Source organism: Cryptomeria japonica, chromosome 8 (assembly GCF_030272615.1).
Source record: "Cryptomeria japonica chromosome 8, Sugi_1.0, whole genome shotgun sequence".
NCBI lineage: Eukaryota > Viridiplantae > Streptophyta > Pinopsida > Cupressales > Cupressaceae > Cryptomeria > Cryptomeria japonica.
In genome coordinates, this window is record NC_081412.1 from 220,021,171 (window position 1) to 220,045,560 (window position 24,390).

General features: G+C 36.3%; 1 protein-coding gene across 1 annotated transcript; it reads right to left on the reverse strand.

The window, feature by feature from the left end:
* Positions 1-16,793: 16,793 nt before the first annotated feature.
* Positions 16,794-23,836, reverse strand: LOC131057652 (MLO-like protein 9). The gene is made up of 15 exons (XM_057991795.2): positions 21,292-23,836; positions 21,047-21,104; positions 20,413-20,669; positions 20,136-20,252; positions 19,922-19,982; positions 19,583-19,671; positions 19,413-19,487; positions 19,204-19,292; positions 19,039-19,088; positions 18,878-18,918; positions 18,604-18,777; positions 18,467-18,502; positions 18,267-18,334; positions 17,958-18,018; positions 16,794-17,679 (listed from the first exon to the last, which is right to left on the reverse strand). Exons 1-15 carry the CDS (start codon positions 21,412-21,414, stop codon positions 17,233-17,235), a joined length of 1,746 nt encoding a protein of 581 aa, XP_057847778.2. The 5' UTR covers positions 21,415-23,836; the 3' UTR covers positions 16,794-17,232.
* Positions 23,837-24,390: the final 554 nt, after the last annotated feature.

Genomic DNA, 24,390 nt, shown 5'->3' on the forward strand with positions numbered 1-24,390 from the left:
ATTTTAAAAAGTTGGTAATTGCTAAACACTAATTCACCCCCACCCCTTTTAGTGCTCATTGATTCCAACAATTGGTATTAGAGCTTAGTTCCTCTGAGGAAGCCTAACAGCTTGAGGAAGATTCAAAAGATTGAATCAATGGACTCCAGTTGCAAAGACAACTTATTGTGGCACTTGAAGACCTAGATGCAGCAAGGAAAGAAGCAAGTGATCTGAGAAGAAATTTGAGTGATGCAAAAAATTTCATTGAGTCATTGAAAGATCAAGTGAGCACATCAAAAGAGAAGAGAAAGGAGCTGATGGACAAACTTAAGGAGAAAGAAGAGAAATGCATTGATAATCAAGACAAGACAGATGAATGTGAGAAACTTTCTAGAGATAATGCAATCTTGAAGAATGAAATACAATCCATTTTGATGAAGCCGACAAAGGAGATTGAAGATAGGAAGAAGAGTGAAGAAAGTCCGACTCATTCATTGAAGGATAGATCTGATGAATGTTGCAAATTGAATCATAAAAATGGCCTATTAAAGCATGAATTGATACAGTCCCAGAATAATGAGCAATAACTTGAAAGACAGATCATAATTCTAAGAGATGAACTTACCACTGCTAATGAATACAAAGAAAAATTCAATGCTAGTTCGGCTAAGTTGGATGAGATGTTGAAAATTCAGAAGAACAAAGGCGACATGGGAGGACTTGGATTTGAGGAAGGAAAAAGCTCTAGATCTGGTTAAAGCAATCATCAAAAGAACAAGAGACCTTCAATAAGACAACCTAATGCTTATAAATTCAATCGTAAATGTTTTGTTTGCAATATTTGGTTCTATGGAAAGTCAATGCAGAAATAGAGCTAATCAGAATACTACATCATTCTCCAGTCAATGTTTCAATTGCAATAAGTATGGTCATAAGTCAGTTTAATGCAAAATAATGGTAAATAGGGGAGCTTGTGTTGATTCGACAAAGATTCCTTGCATCTGGTTGAAGTCAAAAAGGTATTCTTTGATTTCAAAGCTATCTGTTCATAACCTAGATTGTGATAACGACATCTTTTGGTTCTTGTGTGGTGACTCTGTTGGTGCTCAAATCAACAGATTGGATAAGTTCTAAGGTAATGTCAACTCCTATATTCAAACTCTCCAATTGATTTGGCCAACTTATGGAGTGAACCAACTAGGTTGCTAACTCCCTCACTTCAACCTCTGTAGAACCTAGGTGGACGTACCTATTCACCAACTGATTTTATTACTTGGTGTCTTTTATAGCAGATATATTTATTGTATTTTCTACCTCTATTGTTTATCTCAAAGTGACATATGTCTTTGGAATAAATTATTTTGCTATTCTAGCTGTTTTAACTTCTCCTAATTCTTTAATATCTTTTATAATTGATTAACTTTTGCTTCAATATGATTATTTCTTACTCCTACTCTCTACCTCTATATCCTACTAACATAGAAATGAAACTGAAAAAGTGTGGATAAATGACTTGATTGATCTTGAATTTAAATTTGTATGTAATAGACCAATGCCTTATTTCTTTTGGGCAATAGAGTCATTCACTTGCAAACCCTACGCATAACTCTAAAAGACAAATTTTTAAATCCTCCCTTGGATGGATCTGTCAGTTACCCAACCCTCAATGTTACAATTAGATATCTTCAATTACAGTTAATTTGATTGAATTTAACTCTAACAGAAAGACCAATCAGAATAAAATGCAAATAGCCACCTTTTGTCTCACATGCACTCTATATTTTTCTAACTTGCAATTATAAAGAAATTTTGCTACAGCACAATTGAAAAGAATGAACACTAATTGTATTTTATTTATTCATATATGATAATATATTACATCCCGTTTTTGTAAAATCTCTATCTTCCTAATTCTTCATCCTTTTTTTCTCCTTCTAATATTTTACATATCTATATTACATTTTAGGACTACGTCTCTTCACGTAATCCGTTATCTTCATTAATTAAATCCTCACACTTCAAATAATAATACTCCCATGCACTAGCAACTTCCCGCTCATATGCAATACCCTTTAGAAATGATACCTTCATTCTCCTCAAAATAATTATTTCTTTTAATAAAAGCATTCTCCCTCTTATCACCTCCATGTAAAAGTATTTACCTTTTGGATAAAACTGCTCTTACTATATCATTATGTAGAAAATATTTTTTTCCTCCCGTATGCCCGTCATCTTTATTTTCTTTTTAACTTCAACTTTCTTGAAGATATCTTTACCCTTGAAAAATTAATATTCCAAAAAGTATTCTCATTCACTTGGGTGTCTTCAATCTAATCATTTGCTTTCATTTATTGTGATTCGCTTGAATCACAATGCATGACTAGTGAAATGTCTTTGACGCACAAAAATTATCTCCAAACCTCCCGTTGTGGCACAAGTGCTAAATATACAACAGCCAATTGCGTTTTGTAAATTTTGAAAGCTTATTTGTTCAGTGGGCGCCCAATATACTCCAAGCTAAAGCTTCCTTTTCATGCAAACAAGGAGATCGCTGAAGAAGATTATGTAATCGGGTTTTACATTTATTAATTCCAATTGAAAATTTTAATTGTATCTTCAACACATGATTTGATTTGTGCAGATTCCTCCTTCAATGCAATCTGTCAAACCGTCTGACGTTGCTTCTGTATTTTGCTCATATATATCTGTCACAGTATTGATAGATTTTTCTATGCTTCGATAGATGCCCATATTCCTTTCCAATGTTACCATCACTGCAAATATTGTGGAGTTTAGTTTCACTTCTATACTGCACATCCTGCCAATATAGATTTGGCTTTACACCCGCCAACTCTAGTTGCTTAAAACTTTCTGAAACTTTTCAACAATTTCATTTTTTGAATGGCGCCTCATGAAATCATATTTCTGCGACCACCAATATCAAACAATTCACTGTGCCTTTGTTGTACTTCATGGATGAAAGAATAAAATTTTAATGAAACATTGACTTCATAATCATTTGATTTATCTCCCTCAATAGTTGCCCAAATGCCATTTTAAAACGTATAAAATGTTTTTAAATATTGCTTTACTGAAACTATAGTATATAAGCAGATTTTGAATTTCTCATGTCACTGTTTTGGAGTAATTTCATTGGGGACGAACCGAGCTTCCTCAAGGTACAAAAATTGGCAAGCGGGCATAATATTTAAAATAAAACATGGGTTTATCATCTATTTCTGAGCAGCTCACCAATTTTAAGTACCTCTTTTGTAAATCGCTACATCGCTCACTCAAGAGAAGATTAAAATAATATGTCATATGATTTGGGATGACCATAAAATAGGAACGGGAATCAATTGGGACCAAAATAGAAAGTGGGTCACTTTTAGAATCTAAAAATTTGAAACTTCTTTTAGACATTTTTTGGCAGTGAGGAAACAATTTAAAACCCTGTCAAAACTTCGCTTTAAACCACCCACACTGGAAAGTATGTAGATATCTAAGCCGTGAATTCATAGCCAAAAACATTTTAGAGAGATATATCTTCATGTGTAAGATATTTACTGTCAAAGTTGCCTTCGGAGCTGTTTTGTCACATTGTTGTTCTGAAAACAACACGAACTAGTGAAAAATTGAGGCCTTGGAAAAATATCAAACGAACTCCAATGGCCACAAAAACTTGCAGATATGTTCATTAGTATAACATCAATATGTTCCCACAATGGATTCGCATGACGATTATCGAATGCAAAAATATTAATTTCCAAAGTTGGCCTTCTGAACATAGTTGTTTGTGAATCTGAATAAAATGGATATGGTTTGGATTTTGGGAAAAATATCAAACAGATCGATAGGATTCCATAAACTTGCAAAGGGGTTCATATGGTATAGATAATTATAGGGAACAACTAGTTTGGTATTGGTATCACCAAGTTGCAAAATATGAACTCAAACAGAGGGTCACTTGTAATAGTTTTTTATGAAAAACAAAATAAACTGCAAATGATATGGGAGTAGGAAAAATAGCAAATTAGGTATTGAGGATCTACAAATTGGCATAGGAATACTCTGATGATAGGAGAATTGATTGGGATAAACGGATCAGTATGAAGACTCATGAGTATAAAGATATTAATCCTTGAAAATGGCTACTTGGAATGGTTGTGTGACTCCAACTGGTGTGCACCCTAATTTTTTCTATTTGACAGAGGTATTAAATTTGATTGTGGGAAGCTTAATATGGATAATCATGCTTATTTATAAGTGGTAAACCTAACTGTAAGGTCAAATTGATTATCAGGATAAAGACCTATGAGTGCATTTTAGAGGTGTTCACTGAATTATCTCATTTAGGGGACCCTAAATTTTGCCAAAATTTAGGGTTCCAACAGACTCCACTTGTTGTTGAGATCATTGATAGGGCAAGGCCTCAATTCAAGAAGCATACATACAAATCAATGGAAGATGATCCAAATGGTGCGTTCTCATCTGTTCTATACGACGTATTTCATGTCAAAGACATTAGGACATACATTCACTATAGTATTGAGGAGCTTGGAAATGCGAAAATCTTCTCTTTACACTAAGCACATGATTGACAATATGGGTAATCTTAAACCTGAATTCAAATCATTGCAAGATGAGGGTTTTATTCAGTTCGTGAACTTTTCGGCTTTTGATGAAGTCGAATGGGTTAGGTACATTCTGAGCAGAGTACATGATGAGTTCATATGGATAGACAAGCCATACAAGATTACTAAGACTGCTATTCAAGATGTGATATGTTTGAATGCTACCAGTGAAGTCCCGGGTCTGAGAAATGTGAAGAACACAACTATAACAGAGGTAACCGGCTCGCAACACGATAATACATCGATAATAATTAGTGATATCATCGAGTATGATGTGAGATTTGTGTCCATGGTGACTGGCTACAAGATATATCAATCTAGAAGAGCTAATTCAGTCTCTAATACTGTTATTTATGCAACATATCAAATCGTGAAGGAGAACAAGTTATATGACTTGTCCGGAGTACTATTGAGTGAATTAAAGGGCAATTTGAAGAAGATTAAGCAAGATAAGAAGCATGTTTTTAATTTGGCACTTTGATTGTCTGTTTGGCACTCTATTTCATGAATGAGATACCCGGTGTAGGAAAGGTACAATGGGCATATGATATACCGGTGGTTGTGCATATTAAAGAAGCTTTGTAAGGATTGGGTGATGGACAAGCATAGAAAGCTATTTTGTGGGGCTATTTCAAATCATTCCAGGGTATGATGCAAAGGAGGGAAAGGATCCTGAAGGAGAGTTTTGAGAAATATGAAGACACTATATTCTTTATGGTGGAAATTGATCAATGACCAATGGAAGCAGTAGAACCTAGAATAGTATGGATCATGCCCATGGGGTATGAAGTTGATGCAAATACTCTTGACCTATATGCTCAACATCTTTTGAGCAAGTCGGGAGAAGGAAGAAATATTTGGCACCTATAAGGAGAAGAATCTAAGTTTACATTCTCAATTCACTAAGCCTAGTATGCAAAAGAGAGTTAGAAAATAGGTTGAACAACTTGCTGAGAACATGGATATAACAAAGGAAGTTGTCAGTGGGGCTAAAGAGCAGAATATCTTTAAGGAGGAGGATATGGTACAGCCAAAGAAATCTAAACCTACCTCTACTCCTCTGAAGCCTAGGGAAATGAATTCTGCACCTTCCTCCAGTGCACAGAAGCCTATCCCTCCACCTAAACCTAGAACCAAATCCTCCAGTGGAGCAGAGAAGAAAAAGAAAGGGAAGCCTGAGAATCTATGTGGCAGCCACTGTTGAGGAAGAAACAAAGTCTGATGAAGCAGTGCGAGAAGTTAAGAAGACTGCTACCTCTGCAAGGGTGGTCTGGAAGCCACAATCTAGTGAATCTCAGCCAAGCAAGAAGCCTAAAGTTACAGCTGAATCATCTGGAAGACCTCACCCATGCAGGAAGCCTAAGTCTAAGCTTGATGAAGCTCTGAAATCTGGTAAAGTAGAAGGTACTTATACTATTGTGTCCCCAATGTCATTAAGTGAAATAGTTGATGAAGTGGTAAAGGAAGGTAATTTGAAGAATATATCTGTATATTATGAGAATTGCGATGAAAATGACCAAAGAGAAATAGAGGAATTCGTTGTACAGTATAGGAATGTATATAGAAAAGCCCTGATATAATTGTCATCTATGATTCCAAAGGATTTGTATGATATTTTGGATGCCAGAAGGCATACAACTAGTTTGGAGGATGAGAGAATAAAGGAATATGTATTAGTTAACTAGTGCTCTGTCATTTCTAAGGCTAAAGTTGATAGATTGCTTAAGATTACAAATGACAGATTCAGAAGCAAAAAGAGAGTAAATAAAATCATGCTCAGAAAGATAGATGAAGTGACTAAGGAGACCGGAACAATTTTGGAACAATTTTTGGAAGAGCACAAATATGAGGTTAATCTGGCAAAATTTGACACCCGTCCGAAAGTGCATGTACAGGATGATACCTTCACTCCGGATGTGAAGATGAATAAGCAAGATAGAGTTGAAGATAACATTGTTGATACTCAGAAGATTGATGACTCGGGTGAAGTTGTTCTAACTCCTGGGGTGACAAATGTTGAAATAGAGAAGGTAGTTGAGGATGTTGAAAATGAAAAGGGAAAGGATGCATAGAAAGGTGAGGAAGTAGAGAAGGAGACAGATGGAGATAAGATTGAATAGGTTCTAGCAGCAATAGACACTATGAGTATAGACAAGGGTAAGCAAATAATCACTAACATATATGATCTCACCAAAGGACCTACTGATCTTAGTTCTTTATCTCATGTTCAAGAACTTAAGCTTGTATCTCTCGCACAGGCCAAGGCAAGTGAGGATTTATTGAAATATCATTCAAAAGACAAAGAGTTGATCTCTATAGCGATAGATGTGCTGGAGAATATTTTGCCATCCTTTAAACCAAATACAGTTGATTCTCCCTCTGGTAAGCTGAGGAGCATGTTAAAAGCAGTAGATTCTCATTTTGTATCCTTAGAGAAATCAGCTGATGTGAAAGTTTTGAGTCAATTTAATGCTATGCGGTTGAGAACAATTTTGAAGATGGTTGAAGGCAATAGAGTTAGTTTGGATACTGGTCTAAAGACTATTCAGGATGCATTGGATGAAGGTGGTAAGATATATAAGTCATGTCTTATTTTGCCCAAGTTTACAGATGAGATAGATAAGAATATAAAGGAATGTGAAGGGAAGTTAGTTGACATATATCTTATGCCCCTCAATCAGTTTTTGCTAGAAACAATGAAGCTCAAGTGATGGTCCTATTGGACAAAATTAAGAGCCTCAATCAAGAAAAGGATAGAATAATTGGCAGAGTGGGAGAACTTCAGAATTTGATAACTCCTCGGTTAGACACCTTACTGAGAAGTCAACAAGATGCAATGAATGCTCTGAATAAGAGTGTTCCGACAGATCATAGAGGAGCAGAGATGCACGCCTATATTTTCAGTGCTCTAATCAATATTTTGGAGAAATTGAAGAAGGGTTGGGATGACCACATGCAGTCCCTTAGAACAATTTTTGCAAATATTTTCAATTTTTTATAAGTAATTGTGTTAGACAACTCAGATAAATAGTGAACAACTGAGGGTGGATGAATCAGTTGTTAACTGATTATAGAACTTTAAGCATTAAAAAGTTATTATCAGAACACATAAACCAAATACCGAAATAGCAGATATAACAGTTAAGCACAAATATAAACCACTGAACATTTACCAACCATCCACAAAAGATAACACTAAGATTTGTACGTGGAAAACCTCACTGCACTGCTCATCACAAAATATATTCATACCGGATCGTAGTGCTCAGTACCAGAGATCTTAAATCTCTTTCACCAGCCCAATTCGATCACCTATGATCGACCAAAACCTCTACATATGATTACAACCTTATTTGCACATAGATAATCCTATATCCCTAAAACCCATGCATATGCCCATGATCTACAAAGAGATCTTACATCATATTCATACCAACCCGGGACCTAAACAATTAGGTCGACCACTGAAAAGATAATACAATAAATTCATAATGTAAACCCACAATCCAATGATCAACCAAGTCAGCCAAAGACCGAAACAACATAACCCAATCAATAGATCCAACCAGAAATGCATCAGGATCATCCACCAACATGTTACATAAACCAATCCATAACCTAGTCGAATAAGATAGCATTAGTTCCGGACATAAATCCAACACCACCGATCAACATGAACAAGATAACCACCAACATCCTAAAAGCCATCTAGAAGCCATGCCAACACCACTCATCATGTGCATCAAAAGATCTTCAACAAAGCGTTGTCGGTAGAACCCTTACCGGTGACCAAAAGACTTACTAGAACAAATGATAGCTTCTGCGTCATCAAATCCCAAACCAATTGACCATGATACACATCTGAATAGCATGGATGACATATCCAAACCAATTCCACAAATCGAAGCATATTGGAGCAGACTAGATCAATATCATAATCCAATTGCTTTACCGGAACCTACTGGAAACGGGTAAACAACCAAAACAGTCAGTGTTGCCATCAATGAAAAAAAAAAAATGCACCACATAATCAATTCCTCCAATTTACTAAAATATTCCCCTCTGGCATTGATGGCAACACTAGATGTGAAAAACATCCAAGTGCCAAGAAATGCCAAACAAGTCTCCCCCAAAGGAAGACAACCAACAATCTCCCATAAGATGATATTACAACGAAGCTAACAAACTCCCCCTGTGAATGATATCCCTGTTAATCTCTTTTTTTCACATATATCTCTCCCCCTTTGACATCAATGCCAAAAATCTAACATGAATATCAAAGAAAATTCATAAATCCACTGAACCACAAAGCTGACTACTCCCCCTGAGTAGTAGCACCAACAGATCAATTCAGAATGAATAATAGCTATGTAAATGCATACCGGACTAATGCCAATCAACATCACTTAGGTCTTTACCAGGGGGGAAGAAACCCCAATCTGTCCCTAAAGTACTCAAATGATTCCTTAGGCAAAGGTTTAGTGAAGATATATGCAATCTGCTCTTTAGTGTTCACATAAACCATTCTGACTTCATTTTCTTCCACCTTCTCCTTCAAAAAGTTGTACTTGATAGATATGTGCTTTGTCTTAGAATTAAATACCGGATTCTTTTATATGTCAATAGTACCAGAGTTATCACAGTGAATAACTACCGGTTCATTACAATCTACCCTTATATCCTTCAACATTTGCTTCATCCATAGAACTTGTGTACAACTAGTAGTAGCAACAATATACTCAACTTCAACAGTAGATAAAGAGGTGCATGACTGCTTCTTGTTGATCCATGAAACAAGTTTCTTTCCAAGAAAGAAATCTCCACCGGATGTGCTCTTCGGTCATCAACATCTCTAGCCCAATCTACATCTATATAGGTACATAGTAAAATCATCATTTTTAGGATACCACAAACCATATTCAGTTGTTCCTTGCAAATACCTGAAAATCCTTTTCACCACACTCTCATGATTCTCTCAAGGATCACTCTGATATCTTGATACAATACAAACTACATTCATCATATCTGGTCTAATCTGAGTCAGATATAACAAACCTCCAATCATAGACTTGTACCTTGTAGGATTTACCGGTGATGATGCATCTATCTTAGTCAATTTCTCAATTGTAACCATAGGAGTACCAACGGGTTTAGAATTTTCCATACCAAATTTCTTCAACAACTTCCTAGCATACTTAGTTTGACAGATGAAAATACCTTTATCAATCCAAGTAATCTGCAAACCTAAAAAAATATCATCTCCCCAATCATAGACATCCCAAATTCATTCTTCATATTATCAGAGAATTCCCTACATAACCTATCGTCGCCTCCAAAAATGATATCATCAACAAAGACTTCAATAATCAATATGTCATCATCAGTGATATTATACTATAAATTACTATCAGCATTACCTTTAGTGAAACCAAGCTTCAAAATATATTTATCCAATCTTTCATACCAAGCTCTAGGAGCTTGTTTCAATCCATATAAAGCTTTCCTTAACCTGCAAACCATGCTTTTGTCATCTGAAAGTAAAAATTCATCAGACTGCTCAATGCAAACTTCCTCTTCAAGATCTCCATTTAGAAATGCACACTTAACATCCATTTGATAAGCCTTGTAGTTCTTATGGGCAGCATAAACAAGAAATAATCTCACGACTTCAATCCTAGCTACCAGAGAAAAAGCCTCATCATAATTAATTCCTTCCTTCTGATAATATCCTTTACAAACCAATCTAGCCTTATTCCTCACAACTTGTCCATCTTCATTCAGTTTATTCCTAAAAACCCATTTAGTCCCAATAACATTCTTATTTTTAGGTCGGGGAACTAAAGTCCATGTATTATTCTTTTCTATCTAATCTAATTCCTCTTCCATAGCTTTTATCCAACATTCATATTTATATGCTTCAATTACTGATGCTAGTTCAATTTGAGAAATAACCATACCTCATCAGCTGCCAACCTTCTTCTTGTCATCACTCCTTTATTCTTGTCTCCAATGATCTGATCTTCTGAATGATTTAATCTAACATACTCGTCACGCGAGGCTCGTCTACAATGACCTATCTCAATTTATGACGACTCGGAGCCATTTTCAAATGGTAGCATTTTTTTACTTTCTGCAAAAACTATTAGTGGCATGCAATGCAAAGTTGCAAGATGGGCTAGATTTGATCTCGTTCATCGTTGGCACAAACCAACATCACAAGCGTGTCTAGGTGGGCAGGTTTACGCTAGGAATGCTCCTGTTGTACCTCCCAGTGCATTGAAATGTCGAGAGCCATACCCTATCAACGCGATGTAGAAGTTGCTTGACAACGTTTGTGACAATAGTGACAATTTTTGCTCAAATTGTATCTAGACTCAATCTATGACTCCCATGACCCAATAATGACTCAAATGATTCTCCATGATTATACAAGAATCAAGAATGTTCATGATTGACCTTATCAAGAATGGTCATGATTGACCTTATCACATCACAAAAACTCAAAACATAGTCACAAAAAATAGTCACAAAACATTGTCACATATTATTCAAAAAATTTCCTCTAAATATGGACAAATTAGCTCTTGGCTATTTAAATATACAAAAAAATGTGTTACAAATCATCTCATGGGCTTTTATACAAAATTTGGCATTTAAATATGTGCATTTCAGCTCATGGCCATTTTAATATACAAAATTTGGCATCTAAATATGTACAAAACAGCTAATGGCCATTTAAATATGCAAAATTATGCCCCTAAACATGTACAAATCAGCTCATGGGAATTTATATATACAAAAAATGAATATAGAACAATTCGTCGATGATATATACAGAATTCTCAAAATCATTCTACTTTGAACCGTAGAATCAATCAAGTGAGCCTTCAAGATTAGCTCTAACCTGTATTGTGTCAAGTATTGCCTCATGGCCAGATTCATGAAATTTCCATAAAATTTTGTTATGAGATCTACCACGATACTTTATCAAATGAATAATTGTTGCAACAACAAGGTTAGAGAAATGAAGAATATGTCTGTGTGTTTCAAAGTCCTCTAAAACAAAACATCATAATTCTTGATAGGGTATCTCCTAAGCCATGTTCCTGTCATGACAACATTCCCTATTGGGTACTCAATACCCTCTCCGTTAATGATTGTGGTTGTCAATTTTCTTTTAGGCTCAACACAATGACACAAAAAGTAATTCTTTCCTTCTTCATTGTTGTCTTCTGCAACAACTACATACACATGACCTGCATTATAAAAGTGATAATTAATACAATAAATCAAATGTCTCTTCTTCAATTGCATTACGTGCATTATGTTCATTTGGTAAATTGAATTGAGATGTTGAGGATGACATACCTTCTTGTCCCATTGTTCTTATGTCACGTAACTTCTTCATACATTGCCTTTGTCGTTCCTTTTCAGCCTCTCATTGTTCCATCATTCCTCGCTTGTTCTTTCCCATGGTTGATATCAGTTGTCCTAAATAGAATCATATTACATATATATGTAAACAAAAGTTCATAAACAATCAAATAACCATAAATTCGAGAATTATCATTTTTTTTTGAATCAAAACTATTAAACAATCATAATAACATTGACAAAACTAATATGAACAACAATTCAATCATTTGAAATCATGTAAAAATAAAAATATCACTTACTTCTATGTATAAAACAGTCATAGAAGCGCAGACACAGTTGCAGTGGGGCCTTCAATGATCTCAAAAACTTCTTTTGAGGCCGTTGGAAAACTAAAAGTATATTTCCTAGTATCGCGTACACAATATTTTTAGTAACCTTGTATGTGCTGTCAGGCCCTAAAAATGTTTGCAGACCAATGTTAATATTCGCGGTACCCCGTACGGGCATTAAACGTATAAATACCTAGTACACGTTGTTAGGCCTTAAAAATGTTTACCAAACTAGCGAACTAATAGTCCCAGTACCCCATACGCGCTTTTTATGGTAAAGAAAATGTGAAGGAAAAGGCAGGGAGGGAGAGGGAGAGGGGCAGGGAGAGGGAGAGGGGGAGGGAGAGGGAGAGAGAGGGATGGAGGGTGAGGGGGAGAGAGAGGAAGGGAGAGAGAGAATGGAAAAGGGAGAGAGAGAGAGAGGGTGGAAAAGGGAGGGAGGGGGAGGGGGAGGGGGAGAAAGTGAGAGAGAGAGAGAGAGAGAGAGAGAGAGAGAGAGAGAGAGAGAGAGAGAGAGAGAGAGAGGAAGAGAGAGAGAGATGGAGAGAGGGAGATAGAGAGGGAGAGAGAGAGAGAGGGAGAGCGAGGGAGAGGGGGAGAGAGGGAGAGAGGGAGATAGAGAGAGAGAGGGAGAGAGAGAGAGAGAGGGAGGGAGAGAGAGAGGGAGAAGGAGGGAGAGAGAGGTTGGAAAAGAGAGGGAGGGAGAGGGGTTGAAAAGGGAGGGAGGGAGAGAGAGAGAGAGAATGGAAGAGAGAGAGAGAGAGAGAGAGAGAGAGAGAGAGAGAGAGAGAGGATGGAAAAGGGAGAGAGGGAGAGAGGATGGAAAAGGGGGGAGAGAGAGAGAAATTAAAGTTTAATTATCATTAATAAAATATCTGTACATACATCTTTCAAAGAGCTCTTATTTATTTGACATGACTACAAAATGTAAGAATATTTATTTGACGTGACTGCAAAAATGTGAGAATATTTATTTGAGACAGTTAGCTAGACCGTCAGCTTGGAAACAACACCGTCGTGTGGCTCTTAGTATTCTGAGAATTGCAGGGGAACAAATTGGAAAGGAAAAATGTGCATTACCAAATATTACCCAAAGCCCAACAATAGGAGGAGTGTGGTTGAGGGATGATGCACAATGGGTTTTGTACACTGATTCAAATGCGAAGAATATCAAGGAAAGCATAGCCTCTACTACTCAAACTATGGACCTTGGGATTATTAGGTCTATTGTTCATCCAAATGGTGACCACTACATGGAAGACCTAATTGCAATACAACAATATAAAGTAAGGGAGATAAAGGGGGTAGGGGGGAGGGAAAGAGTGGGGAGGGAGAGGGGGAGAGGGAGAGAGAGAGAGAGAGGGGGGGAGGGAGAGGGGGAGAGAGGGAGAGGGAGGGAGAGGGAGAGGAGAGAGAGGATGGAAAAGTGAGAGAGAGAGAGAGAGAGAGAGAGAGAGAGAGAGAGAGAGGATGAAAAAAATGTGCATTACCAAAGATTGTCCAAATCCCAACAACAGGAGGAGTGTGGTTGAGGGATGATGCATAATGGGTTTTGTATACTGATTCAAATTCTAAGAATATCAAGGTAGGCATAGCCTCTGTCGCTCAAACTGTGGACCTTGGGATTATTAGGTCTATTATTCATCCAAATGGTGGCCACTACATGGCAGACCTAATTGCAATACAATAATATAAAGTAAGGGAGATAAAGGGGGGGGAGAGAGAGAGAGAGAGAGAGAGAGAGAGAGAGAGAGAGAGAGAGAGAGAGAGAGAGAGACGGGGGAGGAAGGGAGGGAGGGAGATGGGGGGAGAGGAAGACATGTCACATGATGTCATTAGGGGTCATGTGGGGTCCTAATTGAGCCATACATGTGTTACAACACCATATGATCCCTTAAGACACCATTTGACCCCTTGAGATCTCATACATGGTCCGAAGATGTCATTAGGTGTTATATGGGGTCCTGAGAGAGAGTGTGTGTGAGAGAGGAATACAATACAGTACAATAAGATATCAAAAGACAATATATAAATATATGTACATACACATATACATAGAATACATATAAAATATCATATTTTACATATTATACATGTATACACCTAAAAATGGTCTGAAGATAATTAATTAAATTAGCAATTATTTAATTAATCCTCCTTCCTAATTTAATTAAATTCACTAAGCAATTTGATTAAATCTCTCATTCATCTACTTATTAATAAATCTAAGGATTTATTTAATAGGTTCATTTCACCCCTTTAATTAATTAATTCCCTCATCCAAAATCATTCTTCTAAATCCCCTAATTAATTAAAACAAATCAATTACGAGTTGTTGAAATTAATTATCCTTTTCCTATTATTTGAATTTTTAAATTTAAATTCTCCTAACTTCTACCATTCCTAAACCTAACCCATTCTACCTACCACCATGTCCCCTTTCATCCAACATCTTCTAGAACCTTGTGAGACTTGTCTCTAAGTGTTCCCTTTCATCTAATTCCTTCTGGAAGCCTCTTGACACTTGTCACCATAGAGATGACAGATGTTCCCTTTAATCCAACCCCCTTTGCCATCCTCCTTCAATTTAACCATTGATATCTTCAGATCAATCTTGACCGTTGATTCTTGCCACATCACCCCTAACCTTGGAAAATCCTATAAATAGACCTCATTTTGGAGCACAAAGGGTCCCAATTTCATATGATTTTTGCATATCATTTGATCCCATCTCATTCTCATCTTATGCATTGTTATTATAGGCATCTAGCTTATAGTTTGTCAGTTTTAGCAATGTTATCATGCTCAATTTTAGCTTAAATCTTAGCTTAATTTGCTTATCATGTAGCTTAATCATGCTATTCTTGCTATATCATGCATTTTCAACATTCGAATCCTCCATCTAAGTGTAGTCAAGTCACTGGAATATGCATAATCAGATCTGAGAGCATTTTTCATACTCGCATTTACTAAGAGGCAATAAGTCGATTAGCTATGGTTTTGTCTTTCTTTTATTTAAATATTCTAACCATGATTGTAATGATTTATTGAGTGCATTGTGGTTGCAGGTACATGTACACTTCACAGAGCACGACAATACATATTATACATATACATATATAAATGCACACACACACACACACACACACACACACACACACACACACATTTTAAACACAGGCAACATCACGTACACGTTGTTTTAGTTTTAACACTATGTATGTGCTACTTATTGTAAAGATACCCCCATATGTGGTCTTGCTTTAAAAATAGCCCGTACACGTTGTTTATAGTGCAGGGAGTCCATACGCCCTTTTGATTGTTTAGGCTTGTGAATAGGCCTGGATGACAAAGCTGTGGGTTGGAAGTTTGATTTCACCTTTGCTATGATTTGATAATGTTTAAAAATTGATAGTAATGAAGAACAATTGTCATGATTATCTTTTTTTTTAAAAAGAGAATTAAATCAATTAAAAAATAATTTATAAAAAAACTCTAGTACTCATATAGTAATTGTTTAAAAACATATTTACACTAATATTAAACATAGATTTGTCATAAGCTTCAACATTAAATTGAATGATCTTGTCCATCCACCTTACAATTGGCATCTCTCATAAACTTCATTACTAAATTATGTTTTCTTATCCATGCACCATATACCTTAAATTTTTATTATAGATCACATGTTCTTTGTACATGAAAATATTGCACCCCACACATTACACACAAGGTGCATGCGTTAGAATTATATTATTGCAAATTTGCATAAAATAACTATGTAAAAAGAATATCAAGAACTAATTACTCTAAGCAATATTAATTTGGAAAAAAATTAGAAAATAAAGATATCTGATGTGATTTAAAAAAAAAAAAAAATTCAAATCCCACCTATTCTTACAATATTAAAATAATTTAAAAAAATCTAAAGATTTAATCTAAGTTTTTAATGTAAAATGCCTTAGTCCATAGTTCAAATGGTTTTAGGATATAAAAAGGACTTGGCCATCAGAAAATGTCTCCAAACTCTAGCAAGGACATTTTATTCTTTTCAATATACATAGGTAGTCTCCTTACAAAGAAGTTAACTATTCTCAAATGTAATCTTGTAATTAGTTGTAGGATAACTAGTATACTTATAATTTTTAAAAATATGTAAAATATGTGGAGAGATATCTTATAATAGAAGAGAATCATCTTTAAAATAAATGTTCTTCTAAAATATTAAATACCAAGAATACAAATCCATTAAAGTTCTACATGCAAAGAGATATCTTATAATTTTACTAGTATACTTATATTTAAAAAATATATGTAAAATATGTTCAGAGATATCTTATAATAGAAGAGAATCATCTTTAAAATAAATGTTCTTCTAAAATACTAAATACCAAGAATATAAATCATTAAAGTCTTGCATGCAAAGAGAGTTCTATTTTATTTGGAGTAATAGAATAACACCTCCACAATAGCTGAAACATGGCATATTTCATGCATTTATCTACCATTTGCATGTCAAATTGTTTCAAAAATGAATTTTGTTTAGAGACATTTTGATGTCATTATAAATGCCTCTAAGCACTCAAGCAGCAGATCATTTTATTATTCCTATTCTTTTTTAATTTGCTGTTACAATGTTCAACCACAGCAAGTGATGTAGAATCCCTACACTACTGTCATTTTGACAGTAATCTGAGCCCCTTAATACATGGTTGATCATTCAGGAATTTGGGTACGAACACTTCAGAAAGAGTTTAGATTTGGATGGTCGGCATGATAATAAAATAGTAGAATGTAACTGTAATAACTGGGTTTAGTATCTTGATTTTCTAAGGGACAGGAGACGATTTAAGCATTCTTGGAAGTTATTTGTCTTGATTTTTTATAAAAGTCTGACGTGTTTCAGTAGTTTACATTGCAAAGGAGAATTCAGTATTGTTGATGTCTGTCTCTTTTGCAGTGGACTGTTGCCTTGTTGCCTGTGCGTTCTTCTCTGCCTTTGAAGTTGAGGCCGGTTGACTATGGTGGGAGAGCTGACTATGGTGGGAGAATAGAGAATGAGGAGGAGAAGAAGAAGGAGAAGGCTGTTCCATCTCATAATCTGATGCTTCATAGTCTGAATGGTGACTTGTCCGAGAGATATCTGGACTTTCAATATCTCCCATTGTTTTGTATTTGTGGAGCAAGTGCATTGGTGATGTTCCATGGCTGGGAGTTGTTTCACCACTTCGAAATCCACTTCCAGAGAATTCAGACGTTTTGTTTTTCTTCTTATTTTTCTTAGCATTTTGCTGCCATCTCCTTAGTGCATTGGCTGTCTGTTCTTCGAATATAGCCTTCTTCATGTGAGACCCCATCTGCATAAACCATTGTACTGGTCTTTAGGGAACAGTTCTCTATATTCCAGGAAGTTATCTATTCAACTTCAATTGTTTCTCAAACTTTAGTAGTGGGTAAAACGTTAAACACAGCAAAATCCACATCTTTACAAGATAATAAATTGAGATAGACTTCTAGTAGTATAGCCACCTTGGTTTTTGTTCATGGGATTCAACATGATGCTTATAATTTGAATGTACATTGAGAAAAAATAGTCAAGTTTAATTCTATCTTCTAGATGCATAAAAAGAAATACCTGTGTCACAAGTGCATAGAGAGGAAGTGTAATATAGCTGCACAAGAACTGCACAGCAATCCTAAACACGTACAAAAAAACCCATGTAAGTCAATTTGTCTCTAAAACAGGGATTTAAAATTCTTAAATTTTTTGTCTGACAAATAGGAAGGGGAATAGAAGCCAAAAACCAAATTCCAGGGAATTCCAATATATCCTGAATCTATCATCTTTACTTTAGGGAAGAATACCGTTTGTCAATAGTTTGAATGGTAACTGAAAATGTGAATGAACACAATGGTTTGTAGTTAACATCATTTGTACACTCACCCCAGTGCAAGTCTAACCATGATAATTCCAAAATTTTGATGGAAACAGGACCTCAGGCCAAACTCATACTGCAGTTGCCAAAATATGAAATCTAAGTAAGCTGCATTTATACAGAAGGATGTAAACTATTCAACTGTATTAAATTTTGTTTAGAATATTTAGTCAGCTATTTCTTCTTGACCATATAACATTATACTTACCCATATCCATAAAAAGAAAGAAAGCTGGAAAGCATTCTGCACAAAATAAGGCAAAATTGGTCTGTTAGTATATCTTCCGCTGAATGACAGGAACTGGCATTTACATTGAGACTTTATCTTGTAGAGAATTTTGATACCTGGAAGAGAGTAAAATGTATCAGAAAGAGAACCAACTTGGGGCGATGGAACCAGAACCTTTTATCACTCGGCTCTACTACTGGCGTTCCTTTGACTACAGCATGTCTATCATTGATTTCTAAGGCCATCTCTGTTATTATGACTTGTAGTTTCATCCCAACCAACAGAACTATCTGCACATTTGGGTAACAAATTGCCAATGAACATGAAAAATACAACCAGAAAAATTACGAGCTGTTGTTTCCATTAACAAATACAACCTTCATAACTTACACATAAGGGCACGAAAGTGAGCCAAAAGTAAGTATACCACCCTGTTCCCAGAGACAATCAACAATAGAATATTAGGCTCTAATAGAGCAGTAACAATCCTTATGAAAGCACGAAGAATAAAGATTTTACAGAGGTGGTTTTTATGATGAATGAAGGCTTACCAGACACATTTAGAAGCAAAAAGACCACAGCGAATGCCCACAGTGGAGGGCTGCATAAAGCTCAAAGAAAGAGTGTATTAATTTAAATGAAAGTCGAAGATCAGGGCAGCACAGGAAAACCCATCATAGAAATCTGAGGAAGGTTTTCAAAGTATGTTTACTTACGTGATTCCAACTACCACCTTGAAGTCATCGTCCAAAGATCTTTTTATGTATTTCTGAAAATCGAACTTGCTATTTGGAGCCAGGTGGGCCTGTATAGTTCAATGGATGAAAAGTTGAGGCACTGAGCATAAATTAATCATTGCAATGAATTGTGTAGGCACTTAAACTAAAGAAACTGTAAAAGATGATTCCAGCTAATTGAGCCTTACAACAATGAAGCCGTGGCGCAAAGTAAGGTAATCAACTTTAGGTACCGACCAAAAGAATTGTCGAAAGAAGCATACCTGCAATCCAACAAGGAAATTAAGTTCTAAACCACAGATATGACGACAATATGCATCTCTTGAATTTATTTTTTCTGAAGGTGGGAAAGACTTACAACCCATTTAAGAATCGGAGTTCGGATCAAGAAACTTGAGTGACGCCTTACAAATGAAGTTTCGTGGGTAAATCTGAATCTTGCAGGATCTGCTTGTTCAAAGAAGCGAAAAAATAAATTCTGTTCAATTCAAATTTGGTAGTATATGAAATGGAAAACTTTGAAAGACAGCATTACTTTTTAACCAGGCATATTTTGTAGAGATACATCTACTGAAGTAAATTCATACAGGACTGTTGTGTGAGATAAGGCATTATCAACATAATTGGAGAAACCCACTTCCACGGTTGAGCAAAGTCCCAAACTGACTCAATTGCAAAGGAACCCAACAGTACTCACCAGTTGAAAATTGATATTCCAATGTTTGGGTTTCCTTCTCCCATGATTTCCAACGCTTCATCTGAGCATTGACAATTCTTGTTTGTTAAAAAATGTGTTGAATGCATATAGAAATCTAATGCAGTAGAATCTTAAGCCGTATCTCAATAAATTACTCCAATAAACATCATTAAATTGATTGTAAAAAAAAAACTGTGCCCTCCACTGCGCTTACTTTCGCTCTTCCTAAGGCCATGGTTATGACGCTGTATAAGACATGTAAAATCGCCAATATAAAGATGAAGATGTGGAGTTGGTGAATGCCACCCTGGGAGACAAGAGGATACATGCCCTACACACAGAAAAAAATAACCATCAAACAGTGTCTAAGATAACAATTTGGCATGTGTCATAAGCTAAACTCAAAAATGGGTTAAACTGTTTGAAACATTCCCTGAAAGCATCATAGAACCTGAACCAGAAAGCAGTAAGAATTGGAATTTCATGGCTACCTTCTTGGTACAGGGATCAGAATACCCAGCAGAAGCCAAAACACGCCTCCATGGTACTTCTTGATTAGAAGACATGGATGCCCAGAGTAGTTTCCGGCGGTTTTCATCACCTGAATCGTCCTCATATTTCGACTCTGAATATTTCTTCTTGTCACAGGGAAGCATAGAGTAGGCTATTTTTTTCGATATACAAATCTTGGAAATAGGCTGCTGTCCAATTGTCAATAGGAGGGAGATGAACCCCAGAAGCATCAATTCTGCAACCAAAAAGGGGCTATTTTCAGATACATCTTTTCAACCCACTTACTATCCATGGGAAGTTCTGTTGAGAAATTCTATGTAGGAAGTGTCTAAAACCAAACACCAACACACAATGATCCAAAAGAAATCAGTGACAAGTATATGTCATCATAAAATCAATCCATTTGAACGACTCATGTTTTGGGATGATAGTCTTCCTAGGAGATCCCTTTTGTAAGTTGAAATTCTTGTTTTGGAAAAAGAGACCCAAATTAACAAATCCAAAACCCAAAAAAGCAAATTTTAAAAACTCTATACGTGGATCTTTGGGATGTCTGCATCAAATTCAAAGGTAGGTGATCAGTTGACTCTAAGATTTCAATAAAATGCTTGCCTGATTTGATCTTATCAAGTGCCTCAAACAAGGACTTCTTATTTCGCGCCAAAAGCCACTGCAAGTACAGCAAGATAAAAGGAGATCGTGTTAGTACAGAATTGGCATTGAATTCAAACATTGCACTAATATAAATGGAAGAACAATATTGATGCGATCAGTTCATGGTAAAGATGTCTTTTTGAGTGCAGACTTCACCTAGGGCAGTGAATTGAAGAGGGTGGTGGTAGGAAACAAATCCTCACCTTTCCAACACGATGAATAGCTTGTTCAAGTGCTATGGAAATGAGAATGAATACTAGACAAACAGCAGCTACTGCCCAAGTAGGAGTTTCCTTCAAAGAGCGTTCGCCTGCAGATGGTGCCATGTTTGGCTTCTATTCAGGACCGCTGATTTCTTCTTCCTTGTAATAACCTTAAATTCACTATATATACTATTCAAAGCTCTTTCCAAATTAATGCTTGTTCATGGCTTCTTCACAATGATCCAAAGGCTTACATTCAATGTTTCGAACTAGAAGTTTTTCTTAACTTATCCTGATACTGAAATTCAATACATTAAACTCTCATAACTAGTACCACTATTTACTTAAACCCAACAAAACCCAGAGAATCGGTCTCCAAAAGGAATGCCCTCTTCTTCTGAAGTTCTGAATTCAACCACAAAACCTATGATTATAAATGCGCTCAAGTAATTTTATATTTGTCTCAGCTATTCCGCGTTCAGAGAACAGTTCCTCATTGGTCAATGTGGGTTTTCAAATACAATGACAATTTCGGAAGACTCGATCATATCTCGATCTTCTGAACAGTAATTTAATTTAAATTATTCATGGTGGCCTGCAGCACCTACTTAATACAAACACTAAATGCTAACATTAAACAACAAAACATTCTAGACAAACAGATATAGACGGCCTTACCAAAGAAATACCATTCCTCACAAATATTAAACCACAAATCCAATACGCGTTTTGCTGATTCCTTTCTGATTGAAGACTTATCCTTCCGTGCACTGTAAGCATATAGCCTTGATAAAGATGTTGTTTTTTATATGGGTGAAAAAAAAAATGAACAGGGAAAGCTTTTGGGCTGTGCTTAATTGTCTTCATCTTATCTAAAATTTGCATTTATGCCCTTCCCAGTGTTACAAAGCATCTCTTCTTGTTGTCTTTAGCTACAGGCCATTCTCCCTAGAAAATGCACCTCCTAAGATGGCATCATGCCATGCAGCAAACCTCATCATCATAACTCTAGCCGTTCTTCTAGAATGTCTGTTGCCTTGTCAAATCTGACCACATTTGTCCAACAGCTAACGCTTAAAATCCTATTACAGGTTGTCACTATTCCACATTCAAAATCCTCTTGATTGTTTTTTTTTCAACAAAAACTCACTTATTCATTTACAGGTTGCAGAAGAGGGAAGCGGAAGAGATTGCTGCACTTTGTACATTCAAAGCTAGGCCTGTTGTTATTGTAGAATTCGTATTGTTGTCGATAGGGAGTGAGGAATAGGTAAGCTCCAATATGATGCAAAAAGCTTAAATATTTGACATTGCTACGAACTATTCATTTGTTTCTTTTGAAAAAAAAACTGCATTTAAAGGTTGCAGAGATTGTTGCACTATTCAAGTTTGTGCATTGGACAATTGGTCCCCTTTTTATACCAGAATTCATAGCTTGGTGAGGAGTGGGGAACCTAGAGCATTAAGCGACAGTTAAGTCTAATATACACTAAATTTCTTACAAAATGTTAAAAAAAAATTGTTCAACATTGATAAAATTTATACAAGGAGTGACAATAATTAAAAAATTAAAACAGAAAATTATCGCATTGCGGATTACTGCAGTCAAAACCATCGCTCCAGGGCAATTCCAAAACAATAATTGAGGAGCAGATTAAAGCAGACCTGAGGCGGATTAGGGCAAGATCATTGCAGATCAAGGAGCAAGAAATACATTTCAGACATTAGAAAAGTAATTCAACTACAAATTGAAGGACATTGAAGGCGATTTTATCCCAGTAACTAAGCACGAATTGCAACACACCTCAAGTAAGTTTCAAATCAGAATTAATCGCAGACCTGAAGCAACTTTATTTGCTGACTGCAAATGTGAGTTACAGAAGAGATAAAATAAATTGAAATAGCAGAGAAGTGTGAACTAGGGCAGATTTTGTCAAAATCAGACCTGGAAAGAGGACAAATCTGACTTGAGAAGGACGACAAACTTGGACCTGAAGAGACAAATTCAGATCAGAGCTAAAGTGAAGTCAGCAAACGGGGGCAACTTGTTACCAAAATTAAGCTCAGTCCTAAGGAGGGCAATTTACAAGGTAGATCACAAATAAATTCACATCTGTTTGCAGGAAGGAAGGCTCTGCGCTTAGTCTCAGTCGCATCTACATTCAGAGCAAAAGGAGCGACAATCTCCTTCGTCAGCAGTCAGAGAGAGGTTGGCCTGCTCATCCGCATTGAAATTGAAGACTCTGCTTCAGTGTTTTCTTTTGGAGGGCGCCGTAAAATATTATAAGGGTGATAGAAGCAGCGCTAGTCACCTGGATCGTCAAAACCCCATCGCTCCTCTAACCATCACAGGCGTAACTTTTTGGTCTGCTACCCTAGTAAAAACAGAGATAAGACTGCAATTTCTTGTTAGGTATGGGCGACACTAGGGTTATTGGCGAGTGGGCTGATGTGGGTTGGGATGATCCGCCGCATGTCCCACAGCTGGTCTTCACGAAGGGCAAATGGGTAGATATGGCGGCACAGAATTGGTTTAGGGTAGACTTAAGGAATTTCAGACCGGTCTCCAAGTATTTTCGGGGTTTTTTCAGAGGTCCAAGCAGTGGAAATTGGCAGAGTATGGACAGATCTGGTGTAGGGCATCAACGATTTTTGGATCGTAGGCATTATGGTTAGGGCCCGCGGCAAAAGTTTATCCCAAATCATTTAAAGGGGCTTCCGGGTAAACGATCTACAAAGTTGGGAGGAAAACCATCCTATACGAAAGTTGTGAAGTTTTCATCTGTAAATGAGGCAATTAGGGTTTCTCGGCTGAACGCTGGTGAAAAGATGATGGACAAGCAGTCTAACAGTAACCCACTTGAGTTATCTTCGTCACATCAAAGGGGGGATAAGGTAAGGGAATCTTCGACATCAGGAAAAGACGATAAGGTAAGTGAAAATCAAACCGGCTCTGATTTAGGAGGTGGGTCTTCACAGGTATGGGCTCCTGTTCCATGCATTGATTTACTTGATTCTGTTGTGGATTTGAAAGCTCATTGTTTGCATACACATTCTATTTCTAGGGAAATATGGGGGGATGCAACTAGTTTATCTAAA

Excerpts from the sequence above, each read along its gene's own strand:
- LOC131057652 (XM_057991795.2), bottom strand. The coding sequence starts at position 21,414 with ATGGCACCATCTGCAGGCGAACGCTCTTTGAAGGAAACTCCTACTTGG. Across the intron at positions 19,983-20,135 it reads TGGCCTTAGGAAGAGCGAAA|ATGAAGCGTTGGAAATCATG; the intron begins GTAAGCGCAGTG and ends GTCAATGCTCAG. Across the intron at positions 18,503-18,603 it reads TACATTTTACTCTCTTCCAG|AATGCTTTCCAGCTTTCTTT; the intron begins GTATCAAAATTC and ends TATTTTGTGCAG.